This window comes from Coenobita brevimanus, chromosome 8, assembly GCF_032717465.1.
Source record: "Coenobita brevimanus isolate Jiangsu-jjx chromosome 8, ASM3271746v2, whole genome shotgun sequence".
Taxonomy (NCBI): Eukaryota; Metazoa; Arthropoda; class Malacostraca; order Decapoda; family Coenobitidae; genus Coenobita; species Coenobita brevimanus.
This window is the reverse complement of record NC_136961.1, coordinates 7,180,886-7,200,441: the sequence shown is the minus strand read 5'-3', so window position 1 is coordinate 7,200,441 and position 19,556 is coordinate 7,180,886. Positions and strand designations below refer to the sequence as shown.

Sequence of the window (19,556 nt, the reverse complement as noted above, 5' to 3'; positions counted from 1 at the left end):
TGGCCTGGGGTGGTCTCCATATCGCCTCACATGAGGCGATAAGCGCAGTGGGGGTTAAGGTTTTTAAACAGTATTTCAGTATAAGTCTGTGATATTTCATGGCATTTTCTGGTCGCAGATATAGTTTTTTTTAAGGTCTGAGCACACTGCTGCGATGTCAGTGGCAGTCAGCAACAACAAAACTATCCTTAATTCCTATTATCATACCCATTAACAGGTCATTTTTTAATGAAGTAAATTGTATGCTGTACTGTACAATAGTACAGTATACATTTGTTCTGATTTTAGCTGGTTTTAGCTTCCTTTCATGGATTTTAGGGGTATATTGGAATTATAGGTTACCATAGGGGCATTATTGGGGGGGGGTATCAATATTTCATGGAAATTCTAAAGTCATGGGGGTCTGTGTCCTTTAGCACCCGCGAAATTTGGGGGTTGTATAATAAAATCAGTATATATACATATATACATTTATCTGCCCATATATATATATAGAGAGAGAGAGAGAGAGAGATACACCAGGCGATATACGATTCCTGGCCCCCGGAGCGATGCATATAGGTAGATGGATGGCCAAGTTGCTGTACTGCTTAAAAATCTGGATGTTCAAACAGCAGTTCAGGTTAAAGGCAAGTGAAGAAACTGTATCAAGTTAAAGGCAAGTGATGAAACTGCACTGAGGGAAATGAGCCTCTTTGGATCCCTGCTGTACACAAAGGCTTGGGCATTGTAACCAATTCCAGCATCTGCCCTGGCCAGTGATCTTGCCTCTCTGAACTTGGTGAAGAACTATGAGGCTATCAACAAAGGCACATCATTTGCTGCAGTTAAAGTATTCTTAAGACACCTATGGTACCTGAGTGAGAAGCTATTTGCCCTTTCATTTTTCGATGCTGCTGCAGGCAGTAACAATAAAAGAAAATGATCAGTGCTTTGAAGATGGTTCTGATGAACCACCCAAACGAATCCTGATGGAGCCAAGCAGTATTTCTGAAGAGAAACTTCACGACTTTGTCACAAGCAGTACCATGTCATTCTTAGGCACACTTGGGTTGAACGCAGACTTCCTCACACAAGCAGATCCAGACAGGTGGTGGTCACTTGAAGATTTTCAGTGATTAACCCCTTAACCGATGGGCGTCACTTTCGTGACGCTTGGGAGCAAGGGATCATACCGCAGGGCGTCGCTTTTGTGATTCTGTGTTATTTTGAATTCACCCAGGCCTCCAAGTGAGGGCTTGTATCATCTATCAGTACTGCCAATGTCCAACACTAGTCAGCACTTCTAATCTCATCTGTACTCCCATCCATTGTTGACAATTTAGCCATTTCTCCCCGTTCTTGACTCCCCTCCCTACCCCCCCTCCATTACCCTATCCTCTCGCCTGCCCGGCCATGCTACGCTAAGTAAATCTTCCCTGGAATTTTTCACTGATTTCATCCATTGAAATAAGCCCTATGCCCTATTCTTATACCAAATACTATATACAAGAAAGAAATAAGGTAAGTGAGAGTGCCATACACCTGGACTTGGCTAATTATCACCTGACAACACCTCACATGCACTCGTTCGCTAATTTTCGCTGTTTATTTCCCCTTGAAATATGCTGTATAATCTATTTTCGTAATAAATATACGTATAAGGAGGGAAAGGAGAAGCCTAAGTGATATTTACATTCACCTGGAACTACCTAATTTATAATGTATTGTCTAGATTTCCTGCCAATCATTTCACTGGTATATATTAGCTGTGTCAAGAGGCTATCGTTGGTAGTAATGAATTTCCCTAGGTAGGCCACCACCCCGTCCCACCCTTATCAGTTCACTCTCATCTTCCAAAGTGGAGGTACGTGTGTGTTCGCTCTTGCTAGCTTCAGGGACTTTTCACCCCCATGCAAAGGGCCCTGTGACCTTTACCCCCTACTAAACCTCGTGTGGAAAGAGGTAACGGGCTGACAATTGATAAAAGAGTAACTACGATCTTTCTATTGAGTAAAACAGTGCAAGTGGAATTGTAAATAATGTGTAAATAATGTGTAAACAGCAAGTGAAAGTAATGAATGTAAATACACGTGAACAGTGGAAAATAGTATTATAAGTTACTTCAAGTGACAGTGCATAACACAGTGTAAATAAAATAGAAATGTAAATAACGTAAATAAAATAGAGAACGTAAATAGAAATGTAAATGAGTAGTATTATAAGAATACGAGTATATACCCTAGGAGTAATGAAAGTGAAAGTTTCACTCTAGCATGTCTGAATACTATGAGTTATGAGAGTGAAGGTGAAAGTGACATTCACTCTCAATGCTAGTATACAGGATGAGAAAGTGAATGCTACGTATTTTACTGAAAGAAATTGAATCCCTACAGTGACAATAAACTAATACTACTGAAGGAAACTTTTGGATAAACTGTAGATATATATAAGTGTTATATAGTAATAGAAATATAGTGTGAGGGGTTTTATGCATAATAAATGACAGAATACCAAGAGCGAACTAGCGCAAGTGCGACGGTCAGACTCGCTCGTAATTTTCATTGCTTTCACAGTGGGTTTTTTTTTGGAGTATGGATCCCAAACTACTTGAAAATCATAGAGTAGTGTTTCTAGTGTTAATATCTGGCTGTGGTAATAATATTACGGGTTGTCAGGAAGTGTAAAGTGGAGACTTCGTTACCCAACTTCAGAGGTCTCCATAAGTCCTACGGTAACGGACGAAGGCTCAACAAACATTCCAGGAGAAAGCTGAAGTTATATGCCATAAGCATATGTAATTTTATTATTCTAGGACTAATAACTGATTTTTTGCAAATATTTTTTGAGAGTCCGTCGGAGCCCGAATAACCCCGCAGCACACGCAAAACATTGGTAAACATGCCCGCGGTGTAGGGGTTAAAGAAATTCGTCAACAATCTGGCGATCGTGAATGACCAGAGAAAGTTAGCTGTGAAACTGATGCAAGACTTCAATACCTCCAACACAACAAGTGAAGAACAGAAGCAGTGTCTGCTGCAGGTTGTTTCAAGTCACAGAGTCAAGTACCCAGCAGCTAGATAGTCGTTGCTTATCGGGAATACTTTTCTGCAGTAGTGTTTTCAAGGCAGTTATGCTAACTATTTTGATGGCTGAAAATATGCTATGATACAGCTGCAATAAACGCCTGACAGAATTGTACTAACTTGGTCTGAGAAACATTTGAGTAATGAAGCGCGAGGATAACCTGTCATCGGACAAAAACTTTCTAACTTCAAAATCTTGAACAACGTTTAAATGTTCACCAAAAATTATTTAAAGAATCACTGTGAACTTCTGTCATTTAAGAGAACATAATGGGAGGGTACTGCAGAGGAGATTCAGATGTTCCTTATGATGGATATCCTACTGTACAGTGGTTCAGTATCTCTCTCTCTCTCTCTCTCTCTCTCTCTCTCTCCACACACACACACACACACACACACACACACACACACACACACACACACACACACACACACACACACACACACACACAGTAAAAGTCCATTAATCCGAACATTGATAATCCGAAAATCCCAACAATTCGAATTTTTAAAGAAGGCTGACAATAACCCCAAAAGTAAAAAAAAATAAATAAATAAATAAAAAATTCAAACTGTGTGCCAAATGTGCCGAAGTGGCGAGCGGTGTGGTCATGGAAGTTTCATGGAAAGAAGCTTCTGTATACTTTGATAAACTGGTGCATTTCGTTGAACAAAATAATCATTACAATGGGGCTGAGGTGAACAATTTCCATATCTTGGGAAATGAGTTGTACAAGAAACGTGCTTAGGCTGTCAGGCAGGCTGGTATCCGTGACTGGCTGAAGTGCATGAGCAACCAGGCAGGTAAATCCACCGATGGTTTCGGGACAGTTCGCCGTCACAACAATAACAAGACAATTCTCCATCAGGACAATTTGCACCCTGGACGATTCCCCGTCATTCTATTAATACACTTATTATTGATTAATTGATATTTTAGTAACTAATTTTCAGGGGGATCTATCAAATTCTGTGTTCATTCAATAGCGTAGGCTTTAGATATCATTTATAAGTTGCACTTTTAGACAATAATTCACTTGTTTCTACCTCGGTGTAGTTGACTTTGAATTATACTCTAGTGTCACCCGTAGCTGTCTTCATTAACTTCCATTGGTACTGCAACATCTTGGATATATTTTAAAACGACTCTGAAGAAGTACAAATATTAAAAAACTAGTGTACTCGCTAAATAAACTGATATGTAAATAAACGACGGAGAATCGTCCTGACGGGGAATCGTCCATATTTTGACGGCGAATTGTCTGACAGCGAACTGTGCTTTTATAATACGTGCATATTATTATTAACCCTGGACTTATTCTCTCTAATGGGATTTCCCTGCCTACAACTGTTGTTTTGAACACTACGCATTGCTGGTAACTTAAACCCATAACATCTCTAAAATTTACCAATTACAGTTCGTGTCCTCAGTAATACATTATTAAGTAAAAAAATTGTGTAATAGTTGAAGTAATGTTAATATGTGCCATAGTGTATTATGAATGAATGAAAAGTGTCTTAGGGGTCCCACCCAAAAAATCCACTGCCATTCGGATTAATGGACTTTTACATATATATATATATATATATATATATATATATATATATATATATATATATATATATATATATATATATATATATATATATATATATAGCATTGGCTCCAAGATTTCCTGTGTGAGGGATTTTGCTGAAAGGGTGCTAAGGTACCGTCCTCCGCCTGTCGGCTCATAGTCGCGAAGCTCATAAGGTCCCTCCCCTGGGGTTCCTTTCTTTATCAAAATCTGAAAATGCCCAGTTCCGTCCTATACTGAGGACACTGGGCGCTAATGGGATACATACATACATATATATATATATATATATATATATATATATATATATATATATATATATATATATATATATATACATACATATATATATATATATATAAATCATCATCATCATCATAAGCCATTACAAGTCCACTGCTGAACAAAGGCGTCCCCCAACCTTCTCCATGAATTCCTTGATTGAACCAATCTTTGCCACGTTTTCCCTGCAAATTTCTCTATCTCATCCCTCCACCTCCTGTCTGGCCTTTTTCTGCTACGCTTAGAGTCTCTTGGTGTCCAATCAGTCAACCTCTTGCTCCATCGATTATCCCTTATTCTTGCTACATGGCCTGCCCACCTCCATTTCTGTTCTTTTATCACTTCTATAATATCTGTGACTTTAGTCTGCTCTCTCACCCTTAGTTGATCTTTTCCTGTCTCTTAAAGATATTCCCAACATTGACCTTTCCATTGCTCTCTGAGAACGAATTAATTTACTTTCCATCGATATTGCCAGTTTCCAAGTCTCACAACCATATGTCATAGCTGGAATTATACACTTTTCGTTTCATACAAACTGGCAAGTTACGTTTCATAATATCCCTACGTTTACGGAAAGCTTTCCATCCGATTGCAATGCATCTTTTTATTTCGCTGCCAATTATTTTTAGTATTTGTCCCAGGTAATTGTACTCCTCCACTTATTCAAGAATTCTTCACTTATTCTGATGACGCTCTTTGGTGTTTGAGGATTAAACATTAGTTTTACTCCGGTTCATCTTTAGCCCTACTTTGAGACTTTCTCTGTTCAGGTCATTTAGCATTGCTTGCAATGTCTGCTGTTTCTGAGATTAGGAAAATGTCATCTGCAAATCTTAAATGGTTTAGCTTTTCTCCATCTATGTTCACTCCTTTGTTTTCCCAGTCTAGCCTTCTGAAAATACTTTCTAGGCATGCTGTAAATAACTTTGGTGAAATTGTATCTCCCTGACGCACGGCCTTCTCAATCTTAATTTTCTCGGTCCTTATGTAATTTAACTGCAGCAGTTCTCTCTTTATATATGTTTTCGAGCAGTTTTACAATGTTCTCATCCACTCCTTGTTCTGGCAATAAATTTATAATTGCTATGTGTTCCACCGAGTCGAAAGCCTTTTCGTAATCAGCAAAACCTAAGCACAGTGGTTTATTATATTCTGTAGTTTTCTCAATTAGCTGATTCATTGTGTGCAGATGATCAGTAGTCGAATATTCGCTTCGGAATCCTGCCAGTTCACGAGGTTGGTTTTCCTCCAAATTTGCAGTTATTCTGTTTGTAAGGACTTTAGTGAAGAGTTTGTGAATGACTGATAGCAAGCTAATGGGTCGATAGTTACTAAGGACTTTTGAGTCACCTTTTTTGTAAAGTAAAATAACTATTGCATTACACCATGTTTTGGCAATGTTCTTCTTTTTTATACATTGAGTTAATAAGTGAGCAAGCCTATTCTGTACTTCTGTTCCTGCATCCAGTAGTAAATCTGCTACTATTCCATCTTCTCCTGGAGCCTTCCCTCTTTTCATATTTTGAGAGAATTATTTACTTCGTTTGGTGTTATCTTAGGTATTTCACTTGTGTTAATTGAAAAGCTAGCTATTGGTACTACTGTCTTTGATGCATACAGTTCTTTGCAAAATTCTTCAACTCTCTTCAGCATCATATCTCTGCATTTAATGGCTTCACCGTTTTTGTCTTTTAGTGATGCAATTTGTTGCTTTCCAAGTGCCATTTTACTTCGGACCTGTTTCAGACTTTTTCCTTTTTTGATGGTTTCTTTGATTTGATCCATGTTTCTCTTTCTTTTTTCTTCTCTTTGTCTTTTGTTGATAAGCTTGTTTAATTCCGCTCGTTCCATTTCACCTTTCTTTGTTTTCACTTTCATTTTCATACTTTTTTTTCATAAATCGAGTGTCTTTTCTGAATACTTCTTGCCTTTAATTGTATTAGGTTTTCCTACTACCTCCGCTGATTCTTTTAGCACTTTGTTAGTCTGTCATTCAGCTCATCAATGTCACATTCAGGATTACTGAGAGCCTGAAATCTTTTCCTTATTTCCAACTGAAAGGCGACTTTGTTTTCGTTTACATTTATTGGGCATATCTTTTTATCTTTAATCATCTTCATTCTTTCCCTTTTGAAATTGAATCTTGCTGTGCAACCCAAAATTCTATGGTCACTACCGATAATTACTTTGTTGATAACTGTGACATTTGTGATCGTGTTATTCTTATCTGCTATAATGAAGTCGATTTCGTTCTTTCTTTCTACATTTGGGCTTCTCCAGGTCCACTTTATCCCTGTTCTGTTGTGAAAGAATGTGTTCATTATTCTCATGTTAAACATGTCTTCAAAGTTTACCAGCATTTCTCCTCTTTCGGTCCTTTCTCCCACTCCAAATTTTCCCATACATGCTTCTCCATGCTTTGATTTTCCAACTTTTGCATTGAAGTCTCCCATGAGTATAGTATAGGTGGTCTTTTCCTCTTCCATAATCTGGGAGATGTTATCATAGTATGTTTCAATTTCTTCATCTGAGCTCTGAGAAGTTGGTGCATATACTTGTATTACTTTCAGGGTATATTTTTTGCACAGTCTGATTACAGCCACTGCTGCTCTGTCACATACAGTGCTGAATTTAACAATGTTGTCTGCAAGATTTCTGTTAATTAGAAATCCTACACCACTAACTCTCTCATTTTCCCTTCCTCTGTATTAAAATAGGTGGCCACTATCATCGAGCTGAATTATTTTTTCTTCTTTTCTGTGGGTCTCACTCAAACCTACAATATATATATATATATATATATATATATATATATATATATATATATATATATATATATATATATATATATATATATATATATATATATACATATATATATATATATATATATATATATATATATATATATATATATATATATATATATATATATATATATATATATATATATATATATATATCCCATTGGAGCCCAGTGTCCAGAATACTGGACAGAACTGGGATTCTTCAAGTCTGTATAAAGTAGGGAACCCCCGGGTAGGGGCCTATAAGCTTCGCGACTATGAGCCAATAGGCGGAGGGCGGTACGCTTAGTACCCGATCAAGTGCCATGCCTCACCCAGCACCCCTGGGATCCAATGGGCTATAATGATTAGCGAATGTTTTGTTCTGAGTGGCAAAATGAATCCCACATGCTGGAGTTTGAACACATAACAAAGTCTATGCACAACTATTCATGTGCTTTATTCTAGGCCCAGTGCGTCTCTTACAGAATAAGCACTGCTTTCAGGCGCTGCCTTCCATTGTTGTGATTATTTCCTGGTCCAGTAGTGATGTAGTAAGCTTCGGACAACCAGAACTATGACCGCTCTCTATTGTGCCCTTTTCCCGAAATGGCATAATCCACCTTTCTACGGCTCTGCTTACCCCGACGGTTTGCACTATCTGTTCGAAATTCTTCCCTCCTAAATAAAGGTATCTCATGACCTCTCTCATGTTCCAAGTACTTGGATGCATGTTGTATGCCCTCTCCATACCAAGGCATACTCTAGGTCTGCCTGACGTGTTGTGGTAAGATGTAAATGTGTAACGGCCAGGAATCACATTTCCTCTCTCGGATGCAGCAGTTCTCGTAAATGGATGTTAAGGCTTTGGAATTTCATGACTTCACATGTACCATCATCCCATCAGCCTAAGATATGAAGCTGCAGGTATCGTGAGTCAGGCTGGCCAACCACGAATATGTAGCTGTGGAAGAGCTGTCATGATGTTTCACATAATACACTTAATTTTAGGCAAAATCGCGACACGAGTTTTGTCTCTGATTGCACGTCAGAGTGAAAGTGTGCATACTGATTGATCCACATGAAAAAGGAAGTGGTGGAGGGGGTGAGTGTGGATTCCCATGTATGTACAGCAAATTTGCAGTTACCTGAATCTGTGGTCTTTCCAGCCCCAGTTGGACTTACTAATGGGAGGATGCCTGTATTGCAAGTAATATATCCATTTATGCTTGGAAGTGAAAGGACCACAACATTATGTTGTATGACCGCTGTTGTTTATTGAGTTGGAATGCACTTTACCAGTTAAATGACCGTACGTTCAGGCCCACTGAAAGGCCATTGGTTGACGTCAAGATGAGGATCTGGTCACAAAGTGCCACACTCTTCAACTCATCTTTAAATGATGGTAATACCTGAGTCCCTTTATTATAATGTGAGTCCATGGCATGAAAACTGCATCAACATCATTATTAACATTAGTCTAAAATTCTGGTTAAGAATGCGGTGACACCTTAGATATATTGAATTCTCTCTCTCTCTCTCTCTCTCTCTCTTAGTTTACATTCCAAAATATGTTGAATTCCCCCCCCCCCTCTTTCTCTCCTAATCTTACTGACCAGGGTGCTCATGATGAAGGGTGCAACGATGGTACCGAGGCGGGATGAGATCATGCCCGCACCCACACCCTGATTCCTGCAAACAAAAATTAGAATGTTATTGTAAGTAAATTTTACAGTGAACAAGTATCCGTGGCAGAGAAGTAGCATAAGAAATCATTGTCCTGGCCCTATTCTTCAAGTTAATATTTTCTACGGTTGTCTTGAAGAGTTTGGTTAGGTGAAATATTGTAATAATTCATTTTGCTTGGTCGTACGTTTCGAATTTAGTAATTAATGAGGTTTGTTCTACAAAGGGTTTGGGTAAGTGTCCGTAAATAACGAACAAAAATTATTACAATAATGAAGTTTCTGTGGCGCTAAACTATTATTGGAACATCGTTTGACTGAATTTTTTTTACTTTTCAGCATACTGTGCCTGTGAAGAGATAAGTAGGTGTATTGTGAACATGAAACTTTAATGAAGTAGTGATGTACCTGATCTCAGTTGGGAACAGCTCCATTGAGTAGAGAAGGATCATGAATAAAGACGTAGTAGACGACATCTTACCCAGCATCACCAGGGCCACTGATACCCACTTAAGGTCTGCTGAAGGCAAAGTCGCTTTAGGTCACGTTATTATCATTATCATCACAATCATTTTGGTACAGTAATATCGAATGCGTTATCACCATCACATCACGTTACGCCAGTTTCATTGCTATTAGTATCATCGCACTTATGAGTGCTAATTATCACAGAAAAACTATATACACCATACTCATTACTATCACCATCACTCACTATGATCACACATCATACCATCACATGGCCGTAACCAGGACTTCAAAACAGACGAGGCGAACACACCCCTACCATGGGGGTCCGGGGGCATTTTCCCCCGGATTTTTTGTTTTTTGTTTTAGCCCTAGCACCAAACAATGCAATTGCAGGGGAATTTGAACAGATTTAAGTAACTCGGAAATTTTCAAAAATGTTGCAACAGTTGCATGTTTTTATTAATGCCATCTTTAGGGGTTGGGTGCACTGCATTCAGGTATATCAATGTTCTGCAATACGGCATTTTCATGCTTGATAGAAAGGATTATCAGCATCATGTTAAACAGTAATGAAGCAAGTGTTGATTGCTGCACTCCAGTGACTGAAGAAGCTCAATTAAATTTTACTCTGATTATCTAGAAGACTAGTAGGTCTATCTCATTACTCTCAATATAACTGAAATGTTTCTACAACCAACCATTATGTAATTAATGGTAAACATGAATACTAAATTAATGAACAGATTGCGGGACTTTGTTCTGGAGTCCAAGAGAGCACAAAGAACATATGAAACCTTACACTGATCCGTTGCCAATGACTCATCCACAAGCACTGCGGGTTGAGGATGACAGGGATCAGTTTAAAGTTATGAACACGATCAGAACAAGGCCCTGGACCTTGGGGTGGGTGTGGATTGAGCAGGCTGCTGAAGGAGGGGAGGGGGAGAGATGCCAAACGAGGCGGCTGCCTCGTCTGCCTCAAGGTGGTTACGGGCATGCATTATCTTTATTATCACCGTCATTGTCACGTCCTGTACCCCTATATCATTATTATTATCAGTATCACTGGCATCATCTAGTTTTGATGTCACTGTGATCAGAATTATTGATGCAGGAGACTGACGTCCATATACTGAAACTGCATTTACAGTAGGAGTAGAAGATTTTGGACAGAAACTGTTGTATAATTCACAATAAGCATATATTCAGTACGTGGGTAAAATTCTTCTATCTTCATAACCATAGCAAGATCATTATCATCTTCATCCTAGCTTTATTACCCAGCAGGTTTACAGGCTTACCCGGATGAAAGAATATGGCCGTGTATACTAACATTGGTTGGGTCACAGGGGGGCCACCCACTGAGTTACACAACCTCTGGGGTCCCATATTATACTGTGAAGCCATGTTCACCTGTGAGCCCATTTCCCCAGGGTTTTATTCAACGTGCAATTATTCCTACCCTGGATCTACGAACCTATCTATCTATCTATTGCCAGACTCCTCAATCCCGTAAGGGGTGCCCACAAACAAATCGCCTCCATGTCGCCTTGTTCCCCACCAATTCACTGTCCTGCACCCAGCTCACATCCCCCTCTCTCATATACCTCTCTACTCCATCCCTCCATCTCATCCTTGGCCTCCTCCTCCCTCTCCCCTCCTCCACCTCACTCACATACACTCTTCTCGTCAGTCTCTCACTCTCCATCCCCCTCTGCTTGGCCAAACCACCTCAGTGTGTTTCTCCCAACGCTTCCTATCACATCCATATCCACACCACTACGCTCCTTCACATCCTCATTTGTCAGTCTGTCTCTCCAATGTAGGAGGACTGCTGGGCCTTGATAGCAGGCCGTGAAGCCTATGCCCAGAGTCGGACACATAAAAAAAAAAAAAAAAAAAAAAAAAGTGACTCCGCATGCTCCTCTCAAATAACTCATTTCCACTGCACTCACTCTTGACTTCTGTCCCTCCAACAAGGTCCAAGCTTCACTTCCATACGTTTGAGTTGGTATCACAATACTGTCATGTAACTATTTCACTTCCATGCTCATTTCCCTGTTTCTTATTACTGCTTTCAAGGAATCAGCAGCCTTTCTTCCTTGCTGTATCCTCTCAAGCACTTCACTCTCCAAACTTTCATCTATTAACCTACTGGACCTAATCCCCATGAATTAATTTTCTCACCATCTTGCCCATCGATTCAACCACACTGATCCATTACTTCACCCAAACACTCACTCATCCAGCTCAATCACTCTCCCACCCATCCTGTCCACCCACTCACCCACCCATCCTCTCGACCCATTTACCCACTCTTCCTGTCCACCTTCTCTAACATCCATGCTGCCACATCCTAGTAGGTAGTACAGTCTGGGACTCTTCCAGTGAAGTACAGTAGATGTGGCAACAGTTTCGAGTTGTGATACATGTGGCAACAATATCGAGTTGTGATATGTGGCACTACGTATTTCCTTACGTTGCAAGTCCAACAACGGGTATGAAACAGCCTCTGTGATCGTTGGTCAGACGTAATTGTCAAAGGTGTATAATGCTGTTATCTTATAATCTTACATAACATATTATTCTAAATGTTAGGTGATATTATTTTGAACGGCAGTATACAATAGGGACAATAACGTTACTAATTTACAATAATGAAGATTTCTGCAAAATACTGACTTATAAGGGAAACTGAGTTGTCAAAATAATAATAATTTGGCGCCTCTTCGTTGCCCAGACGTGGGGTGCGCACAACAAAAGGGGTCACAAAAATATTCAGTGCAGGACGAATAATTAAATACTTACAAATGATAAGACTCTGTAAAGCTAAGGAATTATCTGATTCACTTACTAAGTTTTACATGGTCTGTCTGTTCTCTTGTAAACTCATGGTAAATCATCAACGTGAGACAAGTAATTCATATTTCAGATATTCCCTGAAGCAAGGGTGAAGCTTCGGTTCGTTCGGAACTGTTTACCAGCTATGTGTGACGGGTGGCATGAAATGAATGAGAATGGAAATTTAATGCACTCTCGAGTAATGGGTCGAGAACAGCGTTAAACAAGTAGGATTAGCATACGCAACTATCATAAGCAAAATATGTTAGTATCAATCATCAATTGTTTACTCTCTGTCTTAAAACAGATTATCATGGAAAAGACTAATAACTGAACCTCAGTTTTGGTGGATGTACCTAAGTAACGTTAAGAAACGACGAGAACTTCATTTTGTAAAGGAGAAAAAAATCGATTGGAACTATACATCACAGAACATTTTGTTTAATATTCAATAAGAAATGAAAACAAAATGTTAGACATTACGAGGTCCAACACACACACACACACACACACACACACACATATAGATAGATAGATAGATAGATAGATATAGATAGATAGGTAGATGGACTAACAGGGAAGCTGCCAGAGATCCAGTGGTGTGGTGAGCTGCCAACAGGTGACCAAGGTCAACGGATGCTAGCATGCTGGAGCCTTTATAAACAAAATGTAACAATGGAACAGGTAGACAGTTCCTCTAACAGTGGTGACTCCAGTGAGTTCACTTACTTGTATCCTTGAGAGTACCAGTAGGTGTTGGACATTGGAGAAAAGAAGTGACAGTATACCTATTAAACACCTGTATTACCAAACTATGTGGTAAGTGGGGGCGCCCATCATCCACTCACTCAATGTAGAGTGATGCCATATGAGTTCTACACTGAGTGACAAGCCAAATGGTTTCCTGTGCCCAGGACACCATTTTCTATGCTGGGTGGTAACCATAAAAGGGGGGTTTCTGGCAGGGTTAAGTGTCACCCCAGATTCCCCTATCCAAAATCACTTAATTATGGCAGTCGTTTCAGAGAGCCTCGGAGGGCCCAATACCTGTCCAGGGCCCCAACCAAATGGGCAGACTCGTGTAGCCATGTGGAATGTGAGAGGTGTGAATGAGGAGAGCAAGAGGGTGGTAGTGGTAAATGTGTTCAAGAGTCCGAGATATCCTGTGATGGCATTGTGTGAAACGAAGATGAAAGGGTGCGAAGTGGAGGAGTGGGAGAGTGTGAAATGTGTAAGATCAGGAATGAATGGGCGAGGAAGATGTAAGGAAGGAGTTGCTTTCTTGATGAATGAGGTGTGGCAGAGTGCAATGAGAGACTACAAATGCGTCAGCTCGAGGTGTATGTATGTCAAGTTCAAGTTTGAGAAGGTGAAAGTGGCAGTAATTGTAGCATGTGCACCGTGTGAGGACAGGAGTGAGAGAGAGAAAGACAGGTTTTGGGATGAGCTGGGTGAAGTAGTGGGAGAACTGCCCAGGAGCTATAAAGTGATCATGATGGGGGATATGAACGGAAGAGTAGGCACTGGTGCAGAGAATGACATAATGGGTTGTTATGGAGTACCAGGAGGAAATGATAATGGGAACTGACTAAAGGATACGTGTCAGGAGAGGAGGTTGTGCATTTGTAATTCATATTTCAAACACAAAGATGCACATAAATATACATGGTATAGAGGAAACGGGGATCATGTTGAAAGAAGCTTGATTGATTACATGCTTGTAGAGAGGTCGATGATGGGAATGGTTGCTGATACGAGAGCTGTGAGAGGACGATGTGGAGGTCTGTCGGATCATATGTTTGGGGTATGCAAGATGAAGCTGAGGGGAGTGAGGTGGATCAAGAGAGAGAAGAGCAGTCAGGGTGAAAGACTGAAAGTTGAGGAGCTGAGGATCAAAGAAGTGGCATATGATTACAGGACCAAAGTAGAGGACGAGTTAGATTCAGTGAATTGGAATGAATTGGATCTGGACAGTCCATGGAATACATATAGGGATTGCTTAGTTAGGAATGCTAAAGCGGTATGTGGTGTGGCAAGAGTATCAAAAAAAAAAAAAAGGGTACGGCATGGTGGGATGAGAAGTTTAAGAGAGTGGTGGAGGAAAAGAGGAAGAAGTGACTAAAATGGTTACAGGAAGGGGTTCAGTTGAAATAACTGAGTACAGTATATCGAGGGCAAGAAGCACGTAAAGAGACTAGTGAAGAGGAAAAAGAAGGAGGTAAATGATGAACTGAGAAGAAAAATGAATGAAAACTACTCTGAAAATAGGAAGTTATTCTGGAAAGAGGTGAGGATATGTAGAAGTGAAAGCGGAAAGAAATGTGATAGTGTGAAGGATCAAGGTGGTAGGTTACTAACCCATGGAGATGCAGTAAGGACCAGATGGAAAGAATATTTTGAAAGTCTGATGAATGGGCATAGAGAGAGCAGAGTGGCTGTAAACATGATTGGTTTTGGGGGTGTGCAGAGAAGGAATGTAGTGCCGGGAAACGTGACACTCGTGCAGGGGAAGAACGCTTTGAAGTAGCTGAAAAATGGGAAAGTAGCCGGGGATGATAAGGTGTATGCAGAGATGCTTAAGTGAAGTGGAGAGAGTGGAATGAAGTGCTTGTTGGAGATATGTAAGAAGGCAGGGATGAGTGAAACTGTACCTGCAGAGTGGAAAAAGGCTGTGATTGTACCCCTGTACAAAAATAAAGGAGAGCGAAGTGAGTGCAAGAGTTATCGTGGCATAAGTTTATTGAGTGTGGTAGGGAAGGTATATGGAAGAATTATTATAAAGTTAGAGAGATATCAGAAGTCCTAGTGAGTGATGAACAAGGTGGCTTTAGGAATGGCAGAGAATGTGTGGATCAAGTATTTGCAGTGAGACAGGTAACAGAGAAGGCTTGTGAGAAGGACCATTAGGTGTTTATAGCATTCATGGATCTGGAAATAGCATACGACAAAGTAGACAGAGAGGAATTGTGGAGAGTTTTGCGCATGTATGGTGTAGATGGTAAGCTGGTAGGTGCTGTCAAGAGTTTTTATGTCGGTGTGGGCAAGCGACAAGATTGTGTGATGTCCCTATCACATATATATATTGTTCAATATATATATGGATGGCGTGATGAGAGAAGTGAAAACACGAGTAATGGAGAGAGGGATGGCGTTGGTACTGAATGGTGATGAGTGGAATACCTCAAATTTGTTGTATGCTGATGATGCAATGCTGCTTGCAAGTACCGGACAGGAACTTGGTAGGCTAGTGCAGAGTTTTGTTGATGTCTGTGAGCGTCGTGCCTTGCGAGTAAATGTAGAGAAAAGTGATGGTTATTGGGAGAGACGGTGACTTCCAGTGTGTTGTCACAGTGAATGGCGAGAGACAGGAATTGGTGAGAGAGTTCAAATACTTGGGTACAGTGATAGAAAAGATAGGAAAATGGGCAAAAGATGTTGAAAGTAGAGTGACACAAGGAAGAAAAGTAGATGGTGCAATGAAGGCCTTGATAAGAAACAGAGGCTTGAGTGTTGCAGCTGCACGAGGCTTTCATGAGGGAGTGTTAGTGCCAAATCTAACTTATGGGTGTGAGACTAAGGTGTGGCATGAAAATGAAAAGTCAAGAGTAAGAGCAGTGGAGATGGGACTGTTGAGGAATCTAAGTGGAGTACAGAGGGTGGATAGGATACGAAATAATGTGATTCGTGAAAGGTGTGGAGTGAGGAAGTCGGTGGACACCAGAATCGAAGAGACTGTCCTGAGATGGTATGGTCATGAGGAAAGAATGGATAACAACTGAGTGGTGAAAAAGGTTTACCTGAGCGAATTTGAAGAAGGGACGAGACGAGGTAGGCCAAGGAGAAGGCGAAGAGATGTGTTTGAGGAAGAGAGGTTTGGAAGTCGGTGAGGCTAGGGAACTGACAAGAGATCGAGTTGGATGATGAATGTTGGGAGGAGAAATATATATATATATATATATATATATATATATATATATATATATATATATATAGATAGATAGATAGATAGATAGATATAAATGGATATATATATATATATATATATATATATATATATCTATATATATATATATATATATATATATATATATATATATATATATATATATATAATACAGGGAGTTTCAAAAGTCCCTCACTAATTTGATTTTCAATTTTCTTTGCAGGTAATCGACCCATAAGAGAGAACATCTCTCATGTTGATGTTCGTAGAGGTTTGAAGACAAAGCACTCTTGAATAGATCAATGTGGTATCATACACAGATATGTTGTCCACTTTATTTTTTTTTTCTTGAAGTTGACATGAGTACAACTGGTCTTGTTAATGGCTTGTGAAAACTCTGTGGCCATCCTTCCTCAAATGTTTTCATCATAGCCGCTCCCAATTCAACAGCCCTGTCAACACTGACATGCACTGCACATATACTACCTGTAACCACATTACTAAGTCCAGGTGGGTGGCACTCTCCTTTCAGTGGATCTATGCAGTTTTGAAGCTTCTCCCGAATTTTTGCTTTGTCTACTTCATCACTTTGTATCCTTGAAGGACCTTCTTCCTTATGGGTCATGACTGTGGATTGTGCGTTTCCATCAAGCATGGATATAACATCTTTTTTTTTTTTTCAGTTGAGCGCAGATATGTAGTTCAAGACCCCACCTTTTCAATGTTGCTGGTTGATGGGTTATTCCAGTAATTCCTCCTGGACTGTGGCCATAACGCATGGAAGTTGTCTCAATATACTGGTCAGAGCAGATGCCATTCCAGATGCCTGGTTGATGTCGCAATACAGAACCTCTGCCCACGAAGTCTTGAAGCACTCAATGCTATCTTTATTGTTTTATTGACTCTGATGATAGCAGTTTATCAACATTCAAAACGCTCAGGTGTGCCAGCTGGGTGCACATTTTTATTTTGATGGTTACATCCCAAAGCATCAGAAAATGCAACAAAACTTTGCATATGTGTCGGAACGAGGTGAAAGACCAAAGTAGAGAGGGGATGGGGGTTTAGCAGTAAGATTTGGCTAAGTGAAAATGATGTGGTGTGGGACAGAATATGAAAAATTAAATTGCATCAGGAGGGGAGGGGCGACTTAGAAGTTAGGTTTGGCAATGTAAATAAATGGGTGATGTGGGAGAGGATATATAAAAAAAAATATTGAAAAGACAGAAACTGTATTCCTGAGAGAAGGAACTGCTGGCACAACGGAGGGGAACGTTTGGGGTCAAGTCAGAGGGTGAGAGTGGCCACGTTGGCTTGATTGCGACTGATAAAAGGAACTAATAGGGGAAAAAAAAAAAAAGAATGTAGAGGATGAAGAGAAAATGAATAAGAGGTATTATTGGAGTGCCTGGGAGGAAGGCGTGTGAATAAACTCTGAAAATGATTGGAGAGAGAGGTACAAATGGATTAAGTGAAATAAGGATGGAAAGGTGGTAAGGAGACCAAAGAAGAGAGGAAAGAAGAAATGTGATGACTCAGAGGGATGTGAGGTATGGATATGATTAGAATTGCATAGTATAGATTAGGTTAAGTTAGGTGTGTTTAGGCTTACATCACTGGGCAAAATAAAGCTTAGTTTTATGGTTGATGTGGTAAGGTGGTGTAGCATACCGTCGTTTGGTTGGGGTAGAATGGGTTAACCCTTAAACCTCGGCCATATTTTGACTACCGGTGTTCACATGCTGGTGAAATCCGCAAAATCTCCTATTTTCAAGATGTTCTATCTCGGCTAATATTAGATCTAGAACATTCAATGAAAAAGACTCAACAATCCCTCGTCTCTCCACTGCAAATAGCTCCCAAAGACCGGGCACTGGTGTTAAGGAATGAGGAGGTGATGAATATGAGTAAGTTTTGACTTTTGGTGGTGTGCAGTGGCCCTGTTTCGAGGCATGCTCGTGTCCCTGGCTAAGATGTGTTGGCTCGCTGATTGTTTCCCAGCCACTGTCACTTCCCCAAGCCACTGTGCAAAGTGGTGTATGGAGGAGAAGCAAAAAGGGGTATAATCCTCACTGTAGCTGCACTTGCTACATAAAACACTTATTAACCTAAAACATAACACTCATCATAACTTCGCTGATAACTAATATTGTTTGAATTAGTTTCACCTATACAGCATATATGTCTGATTCTGTGTGCCAATACTGATATAGAAATCAGTTCTTTGCATTCCTATTTTCTTGGCTAAACTTTTTAATAGCATTATTTCCATTTGGCTTGTCGTTATTTCACGTAAATTTACTGAGGCACTTTTTAAATTTTCACAATATTTACACACAATATATACACACACTATTATATATACTATTCAAAACACACACACACACACACGAGAGGCGCCGGGTAGGCAAGACGCAAGCCACATCGCACCACATTTGGCCAACTGGCCATACCTAAATTAGTATCTTTATATGAGTCAAGTTCTGTACCAGGTTAAACTAAAAAGTGCCCTAATATAAAAGAGGAAGTTTTAAGTAAGACTGTTGTTCACATAGCAAAATAAACAAAGTAGTGCAGGAATACGCCCAGCAAGCATCAGCTGATTGCTTTGTCTGCGCACGGGAATGCAATAGTTTGGTGGCAGAATGTCTGGTATATGTGTTGGAACCTCGTTCCGACACATATGCAAAGTTTTGTTGCATTTTCTGATGCTTTGGGATGTAACCATCAAAATAAAAATGTGCACCCAGCTGGCACACCTGAGCGTTTTGAATGTTGATAAACTGCTATCATCAGAGTCAATAAAACAATAAAGATAGCATTGAGTGCTTCAAGACTTCGTGGGCAGAGGTTCTGTATTGCGACATCAACCAGGCATCTGGAATGGCATCTGCTCTGACCTG

General features: G+C 40.0%; 1 protein-coding gene across 1 annotated transcript in view; it reads right to left on the bottom strand.

Moving 5' to 3' along the window:
* The window catches only part of LOC145406364 (organic cation transporter protein-like), a 230,470-nt gene that overhangs the window by 25,560 nt on the left and 185,354 nt on the right, over positions 1-19,556 (bottom strand). Inside the window, exons 13-14 of the mRNA XM_080277527.1 lie at positions 9,807-9,933; positions 9,330-9,405 (exon numbers count right to left, since the gene is read on the bottom strand). Of these exons, the coding sequence (XP_080133653.1) occupies positions 9,330-9,405; positions 9,807-9,933 (203 nt within the window). The remainder of the gene's footprint in view (positions 1-9,329; positions 9,406-9,806; positions 9,934-19,556) is intronic.